We start from the raw sequence: 25028 nt of genomic DNA, 5'->3' as shown, positions 1-25028 counted from the left end.
GGAAATAATCAAGCGGATTCCTAAATTGAAAGGTTGAACATAGTCACATATACTGCGTGGAGAGAGAGAGAGAGAGAGGAATTAAGAGAAAAGGAATCGATTTCTCTGAGCGCATTTGGTGAAAAGGAAATACATCTCCTGAGTGTTCAGCAGACTGTAAGTAGATTGGAAACAGGTTTACTTTGTAGTTAAACGGAATCGATGTTAATCAACTGCAACTCGTGTTATTACAGGATTAGAAAAAAAATGAAAGAATGGTGGAAAGCAAACATTGTTTGTTTATCCTTTGTCCAAGGTATAAACAAACATTGCTTGTTTAAACTTGGACAAAGGATTAAACAAGAATATAATTTCTTGGCAAGTATACATTTATTTCTTAAACTCTAAATATTGTGATTTTGGTTTTATTTTGAATGAAGGGGAAGAAAAAACTGCAGGAATATGATTTCTTCTTTTGTAAACATGGGGGTATATAGGGATGATGAGAGTAAATGCACTGCCAGATACATTGTCAGTGTGGAATGAATTAAGACTTCTGGTTTTCCCTTTCAGTCGTTTTCCGACCGTAGGTGACTTTGTAGGCATTGCCCACAAAATATTCCTGGTGAGATTTTTACCGGGTAGTTAACCATTGCTTCCCCCCCCCCCCTAATTTTATACGGGACCGGCATATGGCTGGGACGTATTCATGACTGTAATCCATGTGTGTTCACAGGGCCGGTGGCCCGTTTGCCTGTTATGGGAGACGAAAAACTCGAGTTTCGGGGTAAAAAAAAAACCCTTACCGCTATATGAGACGGGCTAATTAAAAGACTTGCTGTCTTTTAATTACTGTTTCTAAACATCTACATGTGGAACAAATGGGATTGTTGGATTTAAACTCAATATATTTGATCATTTTCACAAGGAATTTACCATGTTCCACCCTTGAAGACAGATCCTATCTTGAAGGGTAGCAGCACATTTTGTTGAAACTTTCTGGAAAGATTCTTACATCTGTCCTAAAATTAGTTATCTGACTGTTAACATATTTAAAGATTTCTCTGCATTTCTATTTCTGTTAAACAGAAATGCAGATTTTTGATTCCAGTCTTGATTGGTAAGCATGATATGATGGTATTTAATGACTGTATGTGTGGTCTCTAACCTTTTTAGGTATAGAGATAACTTATGTCTGGAATGGAGTATGTACCATTCATCAAGATGCTCTTAAAAAACATCTTTTTTTAAGATGAAGGATAAGGAAATGAAGTCCCACAACACTTTATAGAGCTTTATACTGAGATCATTTGGTCCTGACAGTCTTTGAGGCATGCAGCGTTTGGCCACTGGAATGATTTTTTTTTTTTTTTTTGCTGTTATTGGACTATTTATGTATGGCACGAACATGATATGGCAAAGATACCACATCCTCTGGATAGTCTTATGTGTTTATCGAAGAAATTCTCTGTATAATTTACATCCCACCATTGCTTACCTAATTTCAAAACCTTACACTTTGCGGCACTGAACTGACAGTTCCACTTATCTACTCATTTATACAATCCATTCAAGTCCTCCTGCAAGGTCATAACATCTACTTGACTATGCATTGCAATCCCCAATTTTGCATTATCTGCAAACAATTGCATATCACCAGCTAAACCCATCCCAATATCATTAACATGCAAACTGAACAACAATGGTCCCAAAACTAACCCCCTGTGGTACACCACTAGTGACATTTCTCTTTGGGAACCCCCCCCCCCCATATACAACTTTCTGATACCTATCTGACAGCCAGTCACTGATCCAACTCAGAAGTCTGTTATCCTATCTGTTTCAGTTTATTTAACAGCTTGTTGTGTGGCAATCTATCAAAAGCTTTTAGAAAACTAAGTATATTGCTGTATATGCATCTTCCTTGTCCAAGATATTTGTCACCTTGCTATAGTACGTAAGTAAGTTAGTAAAACATGATCTCCCTTTAACAAACCCATGAGAATACTGTTGAGAACAGCTTGTCATGTGGCAGTCTATCAAAAGCTTTCGGAAAATCTAAGTATATCACTGTATAGTAAAACATGATCTCCCTTTAACAAACCCATTAAAATATTGCTGTAACTAACCCATTTCTGTATCCTACTTCTCACCAATCTCACTAGTACCTTCGCCACAACTCCAGATATACAGATTGGCCTATAATTTGTAGCTACAGCCTATCACTACCTTTATGCAGTGGAACAATTTTACCTTGTTTCCACTCCCTTGGAACCTGTGCTGTTGTAAGACTCTTATTAAACATACCTGCCAATGCTACTGTCAGTTCCCTTAAGATGCATGGTGATATGTCATCAAATCCTATTGCCTTATTGCCATCAAGGTTATTTCCTCAAATATCACCTGCTTACTCACAATTAAGCCATCCTCTTCAATGTCCTTTATGCTTAAATTTCTCATGATTTCACCCTAATGAGGATGAAACACCCTTACAAATTGATCACTGAATACCTGAACAATGTCTTCTGCATCAGTTCTCATTCTGCCATTTTCATTCATTAACATCATCTTACCATAATCATTCTTCCTACTACTTGCCACACATCTAGAAAAACTGTTCAGGTTTTTCCTTTGCCTGATTTGCTAATTTCTGCATTATGTTGGTTTACTAACTGAGTCACTCTGCTGGCTTGTTCCTTATACTCTTCATGTAACTGATTATTACCATTATTCATCTTTTACTGCCTCCAAAGTGCCTTCTTCTTCTTCCAGATTTCATGTTTAAGTTCCTCATTCATCCATTTTACACCTATCTTATCTTATTCAGCCTTCTGATCTTTGGAATACATTCAAACATTGATGCTATTATGTATTTCTTTGTCAGTTATTAAGCACCATTTATTTCCTGACTGCTCAACACCTCATTCCATGCTATAGGTCCAAGCTGTCTCCTAAGCTTGTGATAATCACCAGCCTTGTACTTCTACATATAACCTTTCCACACAGAAGTCTGCATATGGCTAGCCACAACCCAAGTGATCACTTCTTGATCACTCTCACCAACTGGAGGAAAGTGTGAAACCCCCACTCGTAATACATCCTTTGATTTAACGATCAGATCTAAAACTCTCAATCCTCACGTGCCCTCCTTCATATGCTACCTGAGACAGTTGTCTATGAACTCAAGAAATTCATTTTCCATATTCTCAAATGCTACCTCTTCATTCCCGTCTATATTGCCTTAATTAAAAATTTCTCCATAATAATTATCCTTCCTTTGTTCACTAACCCAAGTTATTTATACATTTCTTCATCACCACCCTCCACATTTCCTGGCTTATAGCAGCATCCAACTAAATATGTCTTCCTGTTAACCACCACCTCACTGCCTCATAATCACTGCCACTATTTCCTTCCTTCACATCTACCTTATGTGAACATAATTCCCCTGCTATCATCAACAGCCCCCCCCTCCTACTTGTCCTTTCTATCCTCGCAAAAACAATGTAACCTTCCATTTCTTTTTCCATTAGGATATCGTCTTCATTCAACCATGTTTCACTTATTCCAATAATTCTGGGCGAACAGACTCAATCCCTGTAACATCATCTCCCTCATTTCTGATACTTCTGGCATTTGTAAATAAACACAGCAGTTCACTCTTAGATCTATAACCAGTCCTATCCAAGCAACTTTTTGGTTGTGATTTCCCCACTATACCTGCCCAATCACCTTTATCACAGCTTACCACATATATCTGCTCAATCTCAACTTGCACCCACATTCTGATCTATTCCATTTCTATGCTAATCATCCTCATACATACATACATACATATATCTGCTCAATCTCAACTTCACACCCACATTCTGATCTATTTCATTTCTATGCTAATCATACCCCATACATACATTCACTACTGCTTCTAACATCCACTCTCCCTGTTCCTCTTGCATTCCTATTTTCTCTTCATCTCTCACACTACTACTGTTTCCATTGACAAGCAATTCTGACTCTTCAATACCACTTTCCTTATCTTTCACTTCATCACTTTCTTCTGATCTCTTGCTTGCATCACACACACACACACTGCATTTCTATCTAGCAACAGTTTCTCCAGTGCACTCACTACAAAGACATTCAGATGTAATCAGTGGTGAGGTATGGAAATTTTAACAAAGGGCTCGCATCATCGAGCAACAAAAGCTCTATTTCACACAAAAACTTTTATTAATACAGCTTGTGTACAAATGCCGATCAAAAAGTATGAAGGGACAACCTGTAAAGGCTATCATTTTTAAACCAATATTTCATGATCTAAACATGAAATATTTGAATACAATCATCTGTGTTAATTTATCTTACATAAGAAAAACATTTTTTAACTATCAAAATATAATAAGAATAAAATCTTTTATAATCACACATATGAAATAGTCCGCATTTTTTATAAACAAAATAAATTTCTTTTGTTTGTGATAGAAGTTTTTATGACAAACAATCTATAAATAATAAATAAATATTATCTAAACACAATAATATTGAAGTACGTTATATTTCTCTTTGTTTTTATATGCTTCAAGTGATAATCAACAGTACCAATCAAGGGGCATTATTTTATAGTCCTATTTATTTATATGCGATTACCAAAAGTGAATTCTTATTTGTAAAATTGCAGTAACAGTAACTATAATATTTTATTTAATAAAATTACTTTGTTAGGTTACCATGAGTTTGTCACTTAATATATTTCAAAAAATTATGTTTTTTGTTTGAGAAAATAAAAAAGTAAACAAGAACAAGGGCTCGCAAATTTGAGAAAAATTAACAAAGGGCTTGGGCGTGCCCCTTATAGCTCACCACTGGATGTAATCCATCACATCTGTATAATTCCATTCTTCCCTCAAATACATGCCATACATCCACAACCCATACTCCCTTCTCTTTACACAGCTCATCATTGTCATAATACCTCAGCAACACACCAATTTTAATACCCAACCTTTCCCATTATACTGTTATCTTTCACTCTTCTCAATAATCTCCTGATACTTGTTCTTACATTCTCCTTATGTCCACTTAAATCATTTGTCCCCACAACTACCACTAATTCTCTTGCTTGTTTCCTCCTCGTCATGTCTAAAGCATGAATCATGTTGCTCATTCTCCCTCCTAGATAGCAGACCTTATGGGTTCCTCATTAAACAATCCTCTAACAATAGAATCTCCATACACTGCTATTCTCAAATCACTCATCATGTAGTGATGTTGTGGGGACAAATGATTTAAGTGGACATAAGGAGAATGTAAGAACAAGTATCGGGAGATTACTGAGAAGAGTGAAAGATAACAGTATAATGGGAAAGGTTGGAAGATCTGGCTTCCAGATCTTCCAAAACTGATCTCCTCACCATTCTCAAGTGAAATGAAGAAAATCTAATGAATTTCACTGCTACCAACATACAAATCTACCATATTTTTCAGAAGGAAGATCTTATTTCACTACTTTTACTTACTTACTTTCAATAATACCCAATTTTAGGTCAAGCCACTTTCTCTAGTTATCTGAAGAAGATAAACCGGTTTCTCTTTTTCAGATGAGTTTATGTCTAGTCTATCCCGACACAAACATATCACAACAATAGTCCCTTTAGCTTCCAAAAAACATCGTATCCACTTTCATTCAAAGCACTACTTAATGCGTGCACAACTCCTAACATATTATAAATTCCAAATCTGCACAACCTTAGAATACTGTTCTCCCATTTAGGATTAGGCATAAAAACCTTGCTATGCTTGGTGCTGTTTTTCTGCATTGTCTTTTATATAGTATTTTCATAGGAGCTGCTCCAATACATTATTTTCATAGGAGCTGCTCCAATACATTATTTTCATAGGAGCTGCTCCAATACATTACAATTCATTATATTACATTCATCTCCACAATCATCACACCATTTCTCATCTTTTTTTTTTATTTCATCGACTTCCATTTGTTGGAAGAGCCTTTGCCATGCCTTTTACACCAATGAATATAGCATCTTAGGTTTCAAGAAATTCATCAGCAGATTTCTTCTTACTTCCAACAACTTTCTCACAGGTGTAAATGAAATTAAAGATGCCAAGAAATTATATTCTTGTTTAATCCTTTATCCAAGTGTAAGCAAACAAAGTTTGTGCATGAAGTAACTTCACGACTGGGCAACTTGTATATAGACGCTAATGGCTTCCCATCAATTGCCTTATATCCCACAATGCAAAGCACATATCTTACAGGCATGTATAATGCTATGCATTATGGGAAGGGATCACTACCTAGACCAATTTCAACTTCCTCACAGGTGGCAGTCACATTATAGGTTTTTGTGACTGCTTGTGTTTGGATGTGAGTGTGTCAAGGATGGGGTATTTTTCATAAAAAATAAATAAATCTGTTCAATTATTAATCCAAATATATTTCAATACATTAAGCAACACAGTTACCTATACACAGTACTAATGTACTATAGGTTGATCTACCAAGCTCTCATATATGGGCTCAACATTAAAAAAAAAGCAGAACTTAATTTAAACTGCCATCTAAGTTCAAAATAAAAATACTCCAGTATTTTATAGTACCTAATAAGTTGTTTACTTTGTACATGAAAGCACGAAACTTGCGTGATAATCAATGTTACTGATGAACAAAAAAAAAATTATATTATACTGTTCATGAAATGATGGCCAAATTAATCTGAACTTCTGTAATGGTCATAACAGATTATGCAAAGGTGGTTTTGGAATGATTGCTTAAATAGACCTGAAAGGTTTTCTGTCAAGGTTGTGGGAAGAGGAAAAGAAGATTTAAATCAAATTTAATGTTAGATGTAAAGTGCTTTTTTTTTGTTTACTTTTTGAATTACTTGTATTTTTTTTTTTTTTCATTTCTCTGTAAAGGAAAATTTTTTTTTTTTTTTTTTTTGAACTATACCACACCTTAAATTCATTATAATAAAAATAATTAAGCACAATACACAAACCATTATTCAGAAATGAACTTCAAAAATAAACAAACTGATTGAATCCTTCATATGAATTGCTGAATCATATACATTCCAAGTCAACAGATATTTATTTCAATTTCTACTTTATTATTTTTACAAAGTATTAACAAGACATTTTTTTTTTTACCATATATGATAATAATGTTTAAATTTAATCAATAATTTATCAATTTACAATGAGAAACGAATTAATCTGCTTATTCCTGTCAGTTTTCTTTTTCTTCTTTTATTTTTCTTCTATGGCTGAAAAATTATATAATGCCATTAGTACACAATACAGTATATCTGTATTATATTATTATATCTAATATGATATAATAATATAAAACAATGAATAATACATTCTCATCATCATCATCATCATCACCAAATTCCTGCCATGTACCCTCAAGGGGTGTACAGGATATAACAGTACTACATGAAAAAATTACATCATTACTAACTTCCTATCTACAATTTTCCTCCAAATCAGTCTGTTACTTGTCAAGACTCCAACATTATCAGAACTTATATTTCTATCGTCTAAGGCATCTTGTACCGTATCAATCCACCTATATCTTGGTCTTCCTCTGGGTCGTTTTCCAGCCAACCTGGCAGAGAACACTTGTTTTGCTAATCTTTCCTCTCCCATTCTATTTAAGTGACCATACCACCTGAGATTAGCTCTGCTAACGCATTCCTGGATGCTGACAATGTCAAGTTCTTTCCTAATATCCTCATTTTTAATATGATATTGCCATTGATGCCATCGGTTCATGCCTCTAATCTTTCTCAGGACTCTCATATCTGCGGTCTCTAGTCTTTGGTCAAGTGTTTTACTTCTGACCCAGCTCTCAGATCCATAAGTTAAAACTGGTTTGAACACTGTCTTATATACAGCTAATTTAGTGTTCCGACTAATTTCTTTCTTATTCCATATGAATTTATTCAATTGACTTCCCACCATACCAGCTTTGCTGATTCTGTTGTCTCTTTCTATATTTAATTTACCATCTTCAGTAAAAATCGTGCCTAAGTAGCTGAAATGTTTTACTTGTTCCACAGGTTCTCCATTCCCAACACAGTTGACATTTTCAATGATTCTGCCTATTTTCATTGTCTTTGTCTTTTTATTGCTGACCTTCATACCGTATCTATTACAACAGCAATTGAATTTAGTCAGAGAATCTTGCAGACTTGTAGCAGATTTATTTAGAAGTATAACATCTCCAATTTTGATATCATGTTTAATACCACTTTCCTTCATAATGTGATCCATATAGATAATGAATAACAGAGGGGATAATGTACATCCTTGTCTCACACCAGATTTAACATTAAACCATCTTCCTGTACTTCCTTCAATTCTAACTGCTGACTTACAACTCAAATAAAGACTAAGTATTGCTTGATATAATGCCCCATTGACACCATATAACTGTAGCGTATTGAATAGCTTCTCTCTTGGCACCTTGTCATATGCCTTTTCCAAATCGACAAAACTTAAATACAGATCTTTGTTATATTCCCATGCTTTCTCGACTATTTGTCGTAAAGTGAAGATCTGATCCTGACAGCCTCTATTTGGCCTGAATCCAGCTTGTTCTTCACCAAGCTTTTCTTCCACAATTCTTCTCAACCGTTTCACAAGTATACTTCCATAGATCTTGCCAGGAACACTCAGTAGGGAAATACCTCTGTAATTCTCACATTCAGTTTTATTTCCCTTTTTATATACTATGAGAGCTCTACTATACTTAAGTACTATGAGAGCTCTACTCCACTCATCGGGAATTCGTCCCTCTGTCCAGGCTTTCTGAACTATGCAGTGCAGCCACTGTAAGACTTTTATACCACCATACTTCAGCATTTCTGGTCGAATATCATCTACTCCTGCTGCCTTTCCACATTTCAAGCTATTGATGGCTTTTTCTACTTCAAGTATGGATATGTATTCCTGACTGCATGCCTGGTCAGTGCTTTTTATCACTGTGCTGTCATCACTGCTTGTTTCATTTAGCAGTTTTTCAAAGTAATTACTCCATACTTCAAGGATATCTTTTTCTCCTGTTTTCATGTCACCTTTATCATCTCTAACTCCTTTCAGCACTCTTTCCTCCATTTCTAAGCTTCTTCAACAACCTCCAGAATATTTTGCCACCTTCTTGATATTTATTTTCTATATTCTTGCCAAAGTCCTCCCATGACTTTTGTTTAGCTAGTTTTACACACTGTTTAGCTTTCTTACATTTGTCTCTGTATTCTGTAAGAGTAAAAGCTGACTTATTTGCCAGGAACTTTTGATATGCTTTCTTCTTTTCCTTCACTGCCTCTTTAACTTCCTGTGTCCACCAGGGAGTTCTGATTTTTTTATCTTTGCACACAACCTCACCACATGCCTCTCTGGCAGAATCAATCAATGTTTTCTGCAGAGTTTGCCACTGAATCTCCAAGGTTTGATTCCTGTTCTCAAACTCTTTCATTTTCTTTTCCAATAATCTTTCGGTATTTTAGTCTACAGTTCACATATGAGAGCTGCTCAACTTTTATTTGCTTTAAAACTTTCTTACATGTTATTCTTTTCAATATGAAAATCAATTTTATCCTGCTCAAGACTAAATAGTGATCACTTCCAATTTCAAATCCTCTGTACACTCTGGTGTCCTGCACCAGGGAGAAAACATCACTATCAACAATAACATAGTCAATGAGACTTTTCTTATTCCTAGCCTCTTCTCTCCATGTGAATTTGTGCACATTTTTATGTTGGAACATGGTGTTAGTAATAACCAGTCCATGTCCTGAGCAGAAATCCAACAGATATTTGCCATTATTATTAGCTTTGCTCTTTTCTCCAAATTTTCCCAAAATATTATTGTATGTCTCACAATCATTTCCTATTCTGCTATTTAGATCCCCAACAAGGACCAACTTTTCCTTTTTCATTGTGTCAGTTGCTTTTTCTAAAGCGTCAAAAAATTCCTGCACTTCTACCTTAGTAGAACCTTCTGTGGGACCATAGGCAAAAATAAGTCTCATTGTCCAGTTCCCCATTCTCATATTTGCCCACATTACTCTACTTGATACTGACTGCCATTCAAGAAGATTAGCCACGTATTTGTGTTGAATACTATGGCTACTCCTTCTTTTTCTTGATTGTCATTGCCTGAATATAACATTTTGTATTTATTGCTCAGAAAGATCTCACCAGTTTTGGTCTTTTTTTGTTTCGGTCACCCCTATTATGTCGATCTGGTACTTATCTAATTCCTCAGCCAGCTCCATTTCTTTGCCATTCAGGCTTCTTACGTTGATAGTACCAATCTTTAACTCTGGTGATGTTGAGCTGGGGTTTGTTTTCAGGTTTGTTCCAGTAGCTGACTTTTTGCTGTTCACCCTGGTTCCCTGGCGAAAACAACGGGGCCTTGTTTAACCGGGCGACGCCCCAGCCGGCATGAAATTTTGTCATGTTGTACCATCATTTTTTATTTTGGTTTAACCAATAAGAATACAATTTGGTTCAGCTAAATCCCAAATGGCCAGCCCATCCTCGTTCGTTCACTATCAAAGTAGATACCCAACAGGGTGCACCATGAGAAGGTGAGGATTGGACATTAGGTCAGAAGCCCTGGTCGGTTCTCTGCATTCCTTTAAAGGCTATGTGGAGGTGTCCTCTCAGTTATACAGCTTTGACCCTTAAGCACCCCTTGATTAGGTTAAAGATTTTGAAATTTGTGGAGGGTTGTTCTTAAAGTAAACATAGGTGGTAGATCATTTTTATTACACAGCATGATACCAACACTATCACTAAGTATAATCCTTCTGTACCCATGCATGAACCATTATTTATTGGCAGTCTTTCTTAGATAAAACCATGCTTACATTCTATAGCATTTCCAGGTTATCTACCTGGAATATAGTTATTCACTGTCAAAAATTAGAGACAACTTTATGCCACAAATTAAATCCACAGGTAACACAGGACTAATAACATTTATTAATAAAACACATAAAGACCACAGTAATAACTTTTAATTAATAAAGGTACAAATATTTCGTACTGAAATTAACAGCACATCTTCAGTGTTATACAAACATTTAATTGGTGATCCACCCACCCACTGGAATACAATGTACAGAACAGTGGGTGGATCACCAATTAACATTGTTGCCATGTACTAGGAGATTAATTACTAAATTATTAAATAATCCTTTAAAGATAATTAATTTTTATTGATAGTTGCATAAAATAAAAGTCTCCCAGATTTTTGAGAGAGAGAGAGAGAGAGAGACAGACAGTCATTTCAATTTAGATTTGGCCAATGTAAAATAGCTTCACAACTTTCTTTAAAAAGGCGTTCATATTTGAACCTGCATCTGTGGAGGAGAAGAGCTTTATCCCACTAGATATTATGAGTATTGTCAATGCTGTGTTGTGCTAGACCAGACTTATGAGGTTTCATGTATTCAATATAATACTGATGTTATTATTATTACAGGCAACTCCAAGGAGTCCTTAGGCTCATCGAGGGAGGCCCTAAACATCATGTCAACAACTATTCATCTTCCACACAGTATCCATCATACCTTGCCTTTAACCCAGTCATGGCACCCACAACAGACTGGCAACTTATTCCACTCATTCACCACTCTCCATGCAAAAAACCTAGTTCTAACACCTTTGTAACCACACTCTTGCCCAGTTTCCATGAATGGCCCCTAGTCCTCCCACCACTAGACCTGTTCTGAAAAATATCCTCTGAATTAATCTTAGAGATACCCTTCAGTAATTTGAATGTCTCAATGATATTGTTGGATCCTACTTCTTCTTAATCTATACTTTGGATCCGACATGATTACTATTACGATGTTCTTAACTAATTGATAAGTTGTAAGTTGATTTCTAATTCAAATATAAAGAAAATTTATATTTAAAGACTGCACCACTTTATATCTGAATTAGTTCAAGAATTGAAGATAAACCAACTCTCAACTACCCTTCCTTTATATGTTGTTATTATATATACTGGCCGAGAATATTTAACTTACTTAATTTACCCGCTTAGGTTCGAATAATTTATGAATGGTGCAGTAAAAGAGATTCAGGCAAAACACAACTTTAGATTAACAAAAACAAACATTTAATTTAGAATCACAAATTTTACACTTAAGATCAAATCACTAAATAAGTTATTATAAACACTTCATCCTTTCTGATAATACTGTCATACAAACTCAGACAATGGTAAATCTGTCATCTCAATAATACAGTCTTCTTACAGTTCCTTAAGTTCCAAATACAACAAAAATTGCAGTAACACCTCTTCACAAACAAACACTTTTAAATTTAAACTTCAGCTAATTTCCGCAATAGTCACTGTTAATATAAGGAAATTCTAGGATGAAACTCACACACTTCTCTGTATAGAGTTATTTTAAAGGTTGGAATAATCTTACCGATAATCTTTTTTCTTCATAAACTTACACACAAACATTTTTTTATAACTGTAAACACTTAAACAGTATACGGCACTCATTAAATAAATCTTCTAAGCAATAACTGAATTAATCATCGGTCACTATACACATAAACAAACATTCTTGCATGAAGTACTACTGATCACTCATGAATTAAAGCAATACACAATAATTCCTTATCTTGAGGCTTTATATGCACAGTTGTTCATTCCTCCTGCATTCAAATAATTCTTTAGGCACTATAATTCTAAACACAGCTAATGGTAAACTTCAACTTCACAGCTCTACTATTCTCTAGAAACTTCGTACTTTGCTTCAAGGGTCCATATGTCCTTGAAAGGTCGGTGCCGAAATTAAATCTCAACTCAAGTATCGCTAGTCTATTTAATAGTCTCTCAGGTGTTTTTCGTAGCTATAATTGTTATTCTACAATTTATTAGCTAACCGCCTCTCGACTAGTAGACTTTATTAGCTGCTTGAGCGACTTGCCAACTCACTGTTGTCGCACTGTGATTCCCGAATGCTGAATGCCCTGATTCCAACCTAATGCCGATCCTCTCCTTTTTCTCTCTAATACATCTCTTAATTAATTAATACTTTATTTTATTGCTGAATGCTGAATGCTCTGATTCCAACCTAATGCCGATCCTCTCCTTTTTCTCTCTAATCCATCTCTTAATTAATTAATACTTTCAGCGTTCATCACTTATATATCCGTTCTTCCCACCTAAATTATTCTCGTGATTTCTTTCTAAAACTCTTTTCAATAAACTTTCTCCTCACGTGGTGTTCCAAAAACGTGCTCACTTACTTACATACGTCTCCATGACAACCAAACAAAATATAATAAAATTGAGGTATTGCATAATGCTAAACTTCTACAAATAGGAATAAATAAAGAATATTTATATTTCAATTAATGCACAGTTAAATTATCAAATACAAGTTCTTATATTAATATAGCAATAAATAAAATAAACTTAATAATATTTAAATACAGTCTTATCACTATTAATACGTATATCCTTGATTAAATAATTAAATATCAAATAAAGTTAAAGGTAGTTATATGAATATTAAATTATAAACAAGTGATTTACATTAAATAATTACAAGTTTAGTTTATGTGATGGAAGATCATGTTGGATTCTGAACCAAATAATAATTACTCTAATCTCTACATAATCAGAATCCAACAATGTCTCAATGATATCACCCCTCTTCTGCCTATCAAAAAATGTCTGCAACCCACAAATCTTCAACCTGTTCTCATAAGGTTCATTCCATAGACCTGCTGTCATCTTGGTCACTAGCCTCTGGATCCTCTCTATCTCCTCCCCATCAAGAAGAAACCCTGGCACCTAGATCTGGGCACAGTATTCAAGATGAAGTCTTATCAAGGCTCAATACAGAGGAACAATAACTTGCTTGTCTCTGCTCGTCAAAGTATTCTTCAGTAACCAAGTGATTTGATGAGCTGATTTAGCCACTTTTGCAATGTGGCTGATTTAGCCACATTGCAAAATGCAAACCACCCCCTTAAACTTCAACTCCCTATCCACCAACACCCCCAAATCCCTGGCTTCGTCAATCTCCTGGAGTACAGTTCCACCAGTGTGGTATACTGCTGCTAATCTTTTTACCCCAAAATGCATAACCTTACACTTTGCCACATTAAACTGACTCCATTCTCCTTAGCCCAGTCCCCCAATCTATCCAAATCATCTTGCAAAATTTTGACATCATATGCATTCCCTATTGCTCTACCCAACTTTTCATCATCAGCAAACAAATGAATAGTTCCTCTCAGATCCTTTCTGATATCATTAATGAACAAATTAAATAGTAGTGGTCCAAGAACAGAACCCTGCGGCACACCACTAGTCACAGGCCGTCTTTTGGACTCTACTCCTGAATAAACTACTCTCTGCTATCTCTCCGTCAACCATCCTCCTATCCATCTCACCAATACTATATCCATCCCCATATACTGCAGTTTGCTGATTAGAATTCTACGTGGTATCCTGTCAAAAGCCTTAGCAAGGTTCAGCAGTATGACTGTAAACCCATTACCCTTATCCAGCTCAGCCGTCATTGTGTTATAAAATATGAGCAAGTTAGTGAGGCATGATCTACCCTTCACAAAGCCATGCTGCCCCCCCATATAGTATCCCATTATCATCTATCCATTTCTGTATTCTTCTCTTGACTACTTTCTCCAAAACCTTGACAACGACTCCTGATATGCTGATCGGTCAATTATTTGTAATAGCAGTCTTGGAATCTCCCTTATGCAGTGGCACTATTTTCCCCTCTTTCCACCCCCTCGGGACTAACCCAGATCCGAGACTCAAATTAAACAAAACAGTCAAGAGCACTGACAATTCTTTTCCTGCTTCACGTAAGACCAGAGCTGGTATACCATCCAAACCCACAGCTGTATTCACATTAAGGTTTTGTAATATACTATTCACCTCAATTCCCATATAACCTCTTGGATCTTTCATTCCTGCAATATTACCACCTGAATGATATACTCTTGCAAAGTACTCGCTCAGTAATTCCACTATATCAACTAATTCAGTTACCTCCCTACCATTGGCATTCCTTAAAATCATTTTGCTGTATACATTTTTTCTTTTACTTGCAGCATATCGAAAAAACTGTTTGGGATTCTCTTTAGCTTGCATGGCTAATTTCATTTCCTGTGCTTTATACTGTTCATGTGCCTGCAAGTCAGCTTTCTCCTTAAATTCCCTCCACAGTTGTTTCTTTTTTTTTTTTTTTTTTTTTGCAGCTCAAGCTTAATGGTGTTATTCATCCATTTAACCCCTACTTGATTTACTATCCGGACTCTAGGTATACAGTCAGCCATTATCTCCTTCAAACACTCCTTTACCACTTCCCATGCACTGTCAACTTCCAGGTTTTACATGCCATGGCACTGAACCAAGCAATCTCCTGAGCTTGTCATACTCACCAGCCCAGTACTTCCGCATGTACCCTTTCTTAATTGAAAATTCCACACATTTGGCCACCTCCCAGGTCAAAGCCTTATGGTCAGTCACTCTCACCAATTAATGGTAAAGTGGTCATATTCATTACAGTCAAATTCTCTGATGCAATTACTAGGTCAAATGCTCTCAAACCCCTAGTATATTCCATTGCCTGCTGTCTCAGGTAGTTATCCCTTAATAACTGCATAAAATCCAATTCCTTCCTCCCACGTCTCCTCTCCTCCTTCCAATCTATGTTATCATGGTTGAAATCCCCCATAATAATTACCCTCCTTCCACTCATTGCATCTATTTGTTTATGCATACTATCTCCACCATCTATACCATTACCTGGTCTATAGCAGCACCCAACTGAATATTTTGTTATGCTTGTCTCAATCTCATGCCAAATAGCCTCAAATGTGCTCTCTTCACTATCCTGCAGTTCAACTTCAATTCTCCTTGGCTGCAGTTCATCAGCTATCATCAATAACAACCCCCCCCCATTTTTTTCTCTCTGTTCCTTCTGAACACACTATACCCTTCACATTCTATCCCACTAGCTATATCATCTTCTGTCAGCCATGTCTCACTAATGCCAATAACCTGTGGCCAGAAAGAGCCAACCAAGGCCAAAAATTCTTCCTTCTTGTTTCTAATACTCCTGGCATTAGTAGACATGAAGTGCAGAAGCCTGTTAGTCCCACCCCTATAGTAATTATCCCATTCTGATTTGTTGTCCTTCATACTAGCTCAGGCATATTATTCACATTCTTACACTCAACTGCCATACCGATGTCTGCATATGCACCCCTGCCTTAACAGCTCTAGTTTCCCTGATTCTGCACATCCACTTTCACTTCATTCAGCAACACTTTTTCCAGTCTCCGCACACCAAATCCATTCAGATGCAATCCATCCATCTTATATAAGTCCTAGTCCTTTTGCCCATCAAACTCACTCTACACATCCACAAACTCCACACCTCTCCTCATACTTAACCTGCGCATAAAGTCATTTGTAATTATGACCCTTCTTCTGAACTCTTCTCTGTCATACCGTGACAACAGACTCGCTATCTTAACTCTCTCACTCTTTTCTTTTGCTATCTCTAGTAATTCCTTCAAGTCTTCTCTCATAGCAAATTTACCTCCTTTCAAATCATTTGTTCCAGCCACTACTATCACTTCTTTCCCCTCTGCTTTTGCACTCTAATAGCTTCACTTACATCCTTAATTTTCACACACCTGGCATGTACGATTTTATCGAACTTTCATCTATTACACCTCTTACAAGTGAATCCGTACAATGTTTGTTCCTTCATTTTCCTTTCACTACCAATCATGCTCTCACACACTCACTTCCTTCCGTTAGCTGACGCACTCAGTAAGCAATTTTGTAATCGCTCCAGCTGCCGCTTCGCCCTATTCATCACTCTGCGCAACCATGCGATCTCCCTCATTGCAACTAAGTGATAATTTTTATTATCGCTCAAACTATTCTCACGCTCTGTACTTTTACTTTCACTCTCAACCTCAACACCGTTCTCAATACTATCTGGCACTACATCGCAAACTTCTATCATATCACTACGTTCTATCACATTATGGCTTTCATCCATTAAATCGCGACCTGAGACACACTTCAAATCCTCACATTACTGACACTTCGGCACACTATCATTTTCAAACCAAACTCCCACCGCTCTCAGGAAAGCATACATCCCACAGATTTTACATTGAACAAAATCCCTTAGGTTAAATTTATTCAACCAAGCAGGTGATTTGGACGGCTTTTTTTTTTTTTTTTTTTTCTTTCTTATTGGCACCATGTGCTATGCTACGTATGTATCTTACGTAGCATAGCATATTCATAGCATAGCAAAGAATTAGTATTTCAAAATACTAATTAACACTAATTTAAAAATTTTTATGCTAAGCAGATTAACTCCGCAATATACTATAATTCGAGCACAGTTGTTAATTAATAATGCTATTTTTTTTAAAACTAAGTTACTTATTTTCGCAGCTCTTCAGACGTAGGCCTACCAACAACTCGCCCCTATGCACTAACCATTATTCACTTAATTCTTAAATGTTCCTTAATTCTTTTTTCCACAGAACCTGTTTGTCTAAAATAAGATGCATTGCATTCACATGGTATTTGGTAAACACCTGCCAAAGATAGAGGTGACAGTTTATTTTTTGTAGATGTCAATAAATAAGAAATTTTGTTGATAGGAATATACGTGGGAATCAGATGATACTTCTTCACAATTCTGCCTATCAGTTCTGAGATGCCTGGAATGTAAGGGATTGGAACTCTGCGGTCTGTTGAAGAAAACTGAGGTATTGGAACATAGGACTGAATTAACTGTTGGATTTGATTGGGGTTGTAACCATTTGATTTGATTAGCTTTTTTATAGTGGAAAGTTCTTGTTGTAATATTACTGGAGAGGAGCTAAATATACTATGCCACAGGTACCTCTAAAGATTAGGACTAATAACATGTTCAGGGACACTAGCTATAAATTAAGTAGTAGAAGATATCTCTAGGAGACAGTATTTGTATGATAATTGATTTCAGTATGATAAATATGATAAATAAACAATATGATAAATGATTTCAGTATCCCTGAATGACAACATGCACCATTGTCTTGGGAAAAGTGAATGGTGTGGTAAGCAGAAAACATTCAGCCAATATTGGGCATGTGGTCAGAAATAGTCCTGAAAAGGGATTCAACTGTTTATTAATGTCCATTTGTGAGCTGTCTATTTTCTCAAGACCTAAACATTTATTAAGCTAAAAAAAAATAATAAAAATAAAAATAAATAAATATATATATATATATATATTTATTTATATATATATATATATACATATATATAAATAAATATATATATATATATATATATTTATTTATATATATATATATACATATATATAAATAAATATATATATATATATATATATTTATTTATATATATATATATACATATATATAAATAAATATATATATATATATATATATTTATTTATATATATATATATATACATATATATATAAAAGTCACATATAACCAAATCTGCTAAATGAGGTGGTTGTAGTTGTACTAGTGTTGGATTGTCAAAAAATACTGGATATGCTGAAATCTATAAGGAGGTATATTTTCATGAAGAAGCATCGACTTTTTAGATCTTCAATTTCATTGGAAGTTTTCCTGGAACTAATTTATATAAACATCTCTCAAAATCTGAATGTAAAATTCCTTCCTGAATGATTTTGCTGGAAAGTACTCATGGTGCACAACACAAAACTTTCATTGTAAACACAAAAACTAACATAACTTTGGTTTTGCAAGGCACTAGAATGATAAAACTTTTATGCTGAACACGAACATAAATATCTCATCACCTTGTGTAAGTTTTATAATTTCTGGCATTAGAAGCATACTCAAGCAAATCAGAGGTTACCGACAAATAATTTTCTTGTTGATCTACTGTTAGCAATTCTAGTATATATATTTTGCTTAAATATACTTCAGAATTTAGGAGGAACCACTGATGGTGAGTTAGCAAGCGGTATGTGAGGAATTCCCTCAAGACATGTGGTGATGGTATATAACCATGTGTCTTTAGGGCTTCAAGTACATTTTTAACACGAGTCTTAGGTTAGCCCAGGTTCCAAATGAGTGGAAAGATGGCAAAATTGTTCCGCTTCATAAAGAGTTTGATAATACTAAGGCTTCGAATTATAGACCAATCTGCTTGTCTGGAGTTGTGATCAAGGTGTTGCAGAAGCTAGTGAGAACAAAGATTCAGAAGTGGGTAGACAACAGTAGTATTTTCTTTAATGGATGGCATGGGTTTGCAAAAAGAAAATAGTGTTTTAGCAATCTGTTTACTTATTATAACAAAGTGATGAATAATTAGATAAGGTGAGGATGCATATACAGTAGTATATTTATTATTATTATTATTATTAAGAGAGACCTCCAGGGAATCAGAGACTTATTGAGGGAAGCCACATACTACACACACACACACACCAGCTATCATACTTATTCTTGAATTCATTTACACTGCATGCATTCACAACATCCAATGGCAGTCTATTCCACTCACACACCACCACCACCACCCTCTGAGAGAAAAATCTAGCCCTCACACTCTTCTTGAGGGCCTTCATTCTCAGCTTCCAAGGATGCCCTCCTGTCCTTTCCCCCACCCCCCATAAACTGAAAAATTCTATCAGCTGAAATCTTGTATAATATAACCTTTACAGAAGTTTGTAAGTCTCAATCATATCACCCCCTTTTTCTCCTTTTGCTAGTGTCTGCAGTCTACAAATTCTCAATCTGTCTTCATAATCAGTATTCCACAATCCTGATATCATTTTTAACACTCCCCCTTTGTATTCTCTCTCTCTCTCTCCCCAATATATCATAATCACAATGGAAACCAGACCTGTGCACAATAGTTCAAGTGAGGTCTTATCAAGGTCTTGTAAAGAGGCAAAATAACATCTCCTTATCTTTACATGTGAATGTTAATTTCAGCATTGCAATTATCTTTTGAGTTGTATTTGCAATCTTTGCCACATGGCCCCTGAACTTCAACTTCCTATCTATTAACATTCCAATATCCCTGTCCTCGTCAGTTTCTTCTAGCCTAATTCCACCAATATAATACGACATTGGACATCTAATCATGCCAAAGTGAATGACTTTACATTTACTGACATTGAACTGATAACCATTTTCCCATGCCCATAATTCCAGCCTATTCAAATCATTCTGCAAGTAACTGCATATCACCAGCTTTCCTGATTACCCTACCTGTCTTTGCATCATCAGCAAACAGCTGTATGTTGCTTGTCAAATACTTTCCAATATCATTACTGTACAGATTGAATAACAGTGGACTAAGCACTGATCCTTGTGGTACACTATTTGTTACCTTAAACCTTGCAGACTCAGATCCACTGTATACCATTTTTTGATATCTATCAGTCAGCCATCCTCTTATCCATGCTAATATTGTATAACCCAAACCCATTTTCTCCAATTTATGCAACAGTCTACCATGCTGTATTCTATCAAAAGCCTTAGCAAAATCCAAAAGTATCATGGTGTATCCATTCCCCTTGTCTAGTTCAGTGGTAGTATTGTTATAGAATGTGAGCAAGTTGATAAAACACTACCTTCCCTTAGTAAACCTATGTTGTTCACTGCAAAGTAGAGATTCACTGTCAACTCATTTCTGAATGTGAGCCCTCACCAATTTTTCCAAAATCTTCACTTCCACTCCTGAGATACTAATTGGTCGATAGTTGGATACATTGGTCTTTGCACCACCCTTGTGCAGTGGAATACCATACATTCCTGCAGAATCTTCCCTGTTCTGAGACTCATATTAATCAGCCTGGTTCAAAGGAATGGCCAGTTCAGCTGAACACTCTTTTAGCACACGTGCTGATATTACATTGGTCCCTATTGCTGAATTCTTATTCAATTTGTGCAACAGCTCTAATACTTCAGCCTCACACACCTGCGTTTCTTCATCTAGTGAAGAGGTAACAGTGAGCTCAATGTTGCATTCACCCGGTTGATAGCTTTGAATATGAAATTCATTCATTTAATATGAATTTGAAAGAATATAATATTCTTTCATATTCATTCTTTCTTTTACTCACAGCATATCATTAGAATTCTTGTGGGTTGTCTTTAGCATGTATAGCCAGTTTCTTTTCATACTCATCCTTTGCTTTCCGTACAACAGTTGTGACTATTCAAGCTTGCTGCTTATAACGTTCATAACAGATGTCATCCTTATGCAAACGGTATTCCGTCCACATCGTCCTTTTCTTACGATATTTAGATTTTGCAAAAGCTTTTGATAGATTACCACATGACAAACTACTAGTTAAATTGGAACAGATGGGGCTGGATAGTAGATTAGTGCACTGGATTGGAGATTGGTTGTCTGATGGTATCAACAGGTTGTGTATGGGAGGGAGTGATATCCCAGGAGAGGAAAGTCACTAGTGGCATACTCCCAGGGTCTGTTCTGGAGCAACTGTTGTTTAATTTGTATAGTAAATTACATTGGAAAGGGCTTAAATGGTGATATACATTTGAAGGGTGCAGAGGAAAAACAACTTCAGTCCACGATATTAACTTCCGAAAAAAACATAATTAAATTTTCCTTGTTGTCAAAATGCAAGTAAACATAGCATAACAAAATAAAAAAATAATAGATATGGTACATTCATGTATATTAAGCATAATTAATTTAAATAGTACTTAAAAATTAAAAAAACAAATGGCAAATAATGGCCTGAAGGCCAAATTGGACTGAAGTCTTCATTTGTTTGCAGATGATGTAAAGTTGGGAAGAGTTATGAGAAGTAGAGGAGATGTTTTAGCTTGCAAGAGGACCTAAATAGATTGTCGGAATGGGCAGATGTGTGAATATGTCAATTTAATGTTGCAAAATGTATGGTTTAAATCTGGAAAACAAAGATGGAGTGGGGGAGATGAAGAATTTGGGGGTTGTGGTGGATGGAGACTTGAAATTTTCTGCATATTTTGCTAAAATTGTGAGGGCAACACAGCAGATTATGAGAATGATGCAGATAGAAAGAGATTAAGATGAATTATATACATTGCATATGTGCATACATATATATACATACACACAAAGAGAGAGGCAGAGACAAAAATACATATCCCATTTTATTACTCAGTATAAAATTTAATTATGTATAAACTGAGCCATAAATATCTCATCATCATCATCAATCTCATCGTTACTTTTCATTTTGGGGCTCAATGACCTGTCACAACTGAGTAACTTGGCTTATTAACAACCTGATATGATTATGATAGGATGGTTAATCCTATCTGCACTGGCTATAAACTGTGTACTGTCCAACCACACGTGAGACCCCCTCCCCGGCAAACATTGCTAAGAATAGTCAATTCATGTTGAAGGGGAGGAAGGAATAAGGCCATGTATGAATTTGTCACCAACACGTGCAATCGCATACTTTATAAGTAAAATTTTCTAACTGTTGTACAAGCAAAATAATTACCACTTTAAAAACTTGAATTTTCATAAAAGAAAAACTAATTTTCTGACGTATAATAATAAACACTCATCATTGATTACCCTATTATCGGAATGGATTCACCTTCTTCCATGACACTTGCAGAAGTGTCGAGGGGTCTCGCATCTGTGGTCAGACAGTATGTTCTTCTGGCCAGTTTGCCTATTTTTTGGGATGAGTTTCTGGAAGGAAAAAACTCTTTACCAGAACTTTTCAACTAGCTCAAAAGTCCTGTTAAAGATTCTTTGTGTCATAAATGAGATTCAAACTCAGGTCTCTCCATCAAAATAGCTTTGTCTATATTGACAGAGGCTCTAAATATGGGGATCATAAATATCATGGACCTATTTTTTGAATACTTTCTGGTTACCTGAATGGCTGAGTGTAAAGTATTCAGAATACTTCTGAAAGTATTCTGAATATTTCTAAAACCCCAGTGTTCTATGGAGGTTGAGTGGCATGCTTACTGTTTTAAGAGGTTAGATGATTTTCATCAATGATGCGAGAAAATCATCCTTTTATTGAGGGATGAAAAATATGTCTCTAGATTATCTAACAATTAGCCCATTCATATTACTAATGTGCTAGAGAATTAACCTTTTGTGGGTAGGCTAACAAACAAAGATGTGTTACCTTTGTAGACGAGCAATTAGTTGTGGACTAAATGTAGTTGCAAGTTCCAGACCATCTTTTATTTTCAGGAGTATTTCATAAATACTTCTCTTATGTACCTGTAAGCAAAAGTAAAAAATTAGAGATTGATTCCAAAATATATCCATTATATAATAAACTAATGTTGCTTGATCATATCTCATTTTCAGCTATATGAGGGGGGGGGGGGGCTGAAATGTTCTAATAAACCCCTAGAACAAAAATGATATTAAAGCAACTGATATAACCACAAGAAAGAACACATCTTAAAACTCTTTAACTCATGTTTCATCAAATTGTAATAATTTGTTCCTTTTCTTTTATGGTATATAGGAAGACACATCAGAGGTTTTGAAGAAATTTGAAGATACAGAGGTGCAGGGCATCACCAAGTTTTTCATGTTGCAAGAAAAGTCCACAATTGAGATTCACCAAACTTTGTGTGGGACTTTAGGAAACTGTGCCCCCCCCAGCATACCCAACAGGTTATGCTGTGTGGGGGGGGGCACAGGGAATGAGTTAGGGCTATTATGCACCAATTTGAACATGCAGAAGCTCTCAGCAAAACAGGTCCCCAAATGTTTTAATGCCAACCGAAAGAGAGAATGTGTGCTGTCATCTCAAGGGATTTTGGGTAATTTTGAGAAATCAGGTGCAAATTTTTTGTGTTGTATTGTGACTGTTGATGAAACATTGCTTAATCACTACGACTCAGAGACCAAACAACAGCCAATGGAGTGGAGAGACAAAGGTTCTCCACGGCCAAAGAAGTTCTGAACCCAAAAGTTAGCATGGAGGGTTCTTTCCATTGTCTTTTGAGATATGGATAGTGTAATCCTTACCAAATATCTCAAAAAAGGTGAAACTGTTACAGCAGTAGTTTATTCAACAGCTCTGAAGGAATTGATGGAAAAATGCTATAGGAAACTGAGCATAGGCATGTTGCTTTTGCAGGAGAATGCACCTGTTCACACTGTTCATGAAACCCAACAGACAATACATAATTTGGGCTTTCAATGTCTGTCTCACTCAACCAGACCTGGTCCCATCTATTTCTTATTTCCAAATTTAAAGAAACAGAATTTACCACAGATGATGAAGTCATATCTGCAGTAGAGGACTGCAACAAGGAAAAGACTTTTCTTCTCAGAGGATTGCAAATAATGCAGCAGCATTGTAACAAGTGTATAACACTTCATCATGGGGAATATGTATAACCATGTATAAGTTACATGGTTCTACCTCAATTCCTTCATGGTGATTATTACAACTTTTTAGCACACCATTGTATGTATGAGAAAGCAGGAACCATCATCAACCTTACCAAGAGTCTTTCACTCTGTCACCCATAATCCTCTGCCAGAAAGAAATCTGAAGAATCCTTAATAACCTGAATGCAGAGTATCTGGTCCTGATAGTATCCCATCTATTGTGCTAAAAACTTGTGCCCCAGAGCTAACACTTATTCTGCATTGCATCTTTGATCTATCCTATTCAACCAGCATCTACCCTACAGTATGGAAAGAAACCCCACATCCAGCCTGCCTCCAAAAAAAGGGGATAAAACACAGCCAACAAACTGCCATCCAGCTGCTCTCACTTCTCTTCTCTCTCTCTAAAACTATGGAGAAGATCATCAACAGTCAACTTCTGCACCACCTGGAGACCCATCAACTAATCAGTGGCCAGCAATATGGATTCCATCACTCGCATTCCAAAAATCGATCTTCTGGCCTTCACCACCCACCTGAACTCAAGCAGTGGAAAAATTCACAAAAACTCATAAT

The 25028-nt window shown here is 35.9% G+C and overlaps 1 protein-coding gene across 2 annotated transcripts in view; it reads right to left on the bottom strand.

The window, feature by feature from the left end:
• Window positions 1-7079: 7079 nt before the first annotated feature.
• Window positions 7080-25028, bottom strand: part of LOC150109333 (cellular tumor antigen p53-like) — a 79546-nt gene continuing 61597 nt past the window's right edge. For both annotated transcript variants that reach the window (XM_090412630.1, XM_090412639.1), the window contains exons 9-10: window positions 23224-23321; window positions 7080-7265 (exon numbers count right to left, since the gene is read on the bottom strand). In XM_090412630.1, coding sequence (XP_090268756.1) covers window positions 7229-7265; window positions 23224-23321 — 135 coding nt within the window. In that variant the 3' untranslated portion in view covers window positions 7080-7228. The remainder of the gene's footprint in view (window positions 7266-23223; window positions 23322-25028) is intronic.

Source organism: Typopeltis vanoorti, chromosome 2 (genome assembly GCF_054136105.1).
Source record: "Typopeltis vanoorti isolate ZY-2024b chromosome 2, IOZ_Tvanoo_1.0, whole genome shotgun sequence".
Taxonomy (NCBI): Eukaryota; Metazoa; Arthropoda; class Arachnida; order Uropygi; family Thelyphonidae; genus Typopeltis; species Typopeltis vanoorti.
Note: the sequence above shows the minus strand (reverse complement) of the source record. Positions and strands in the feature narration are given on the sequence as shown.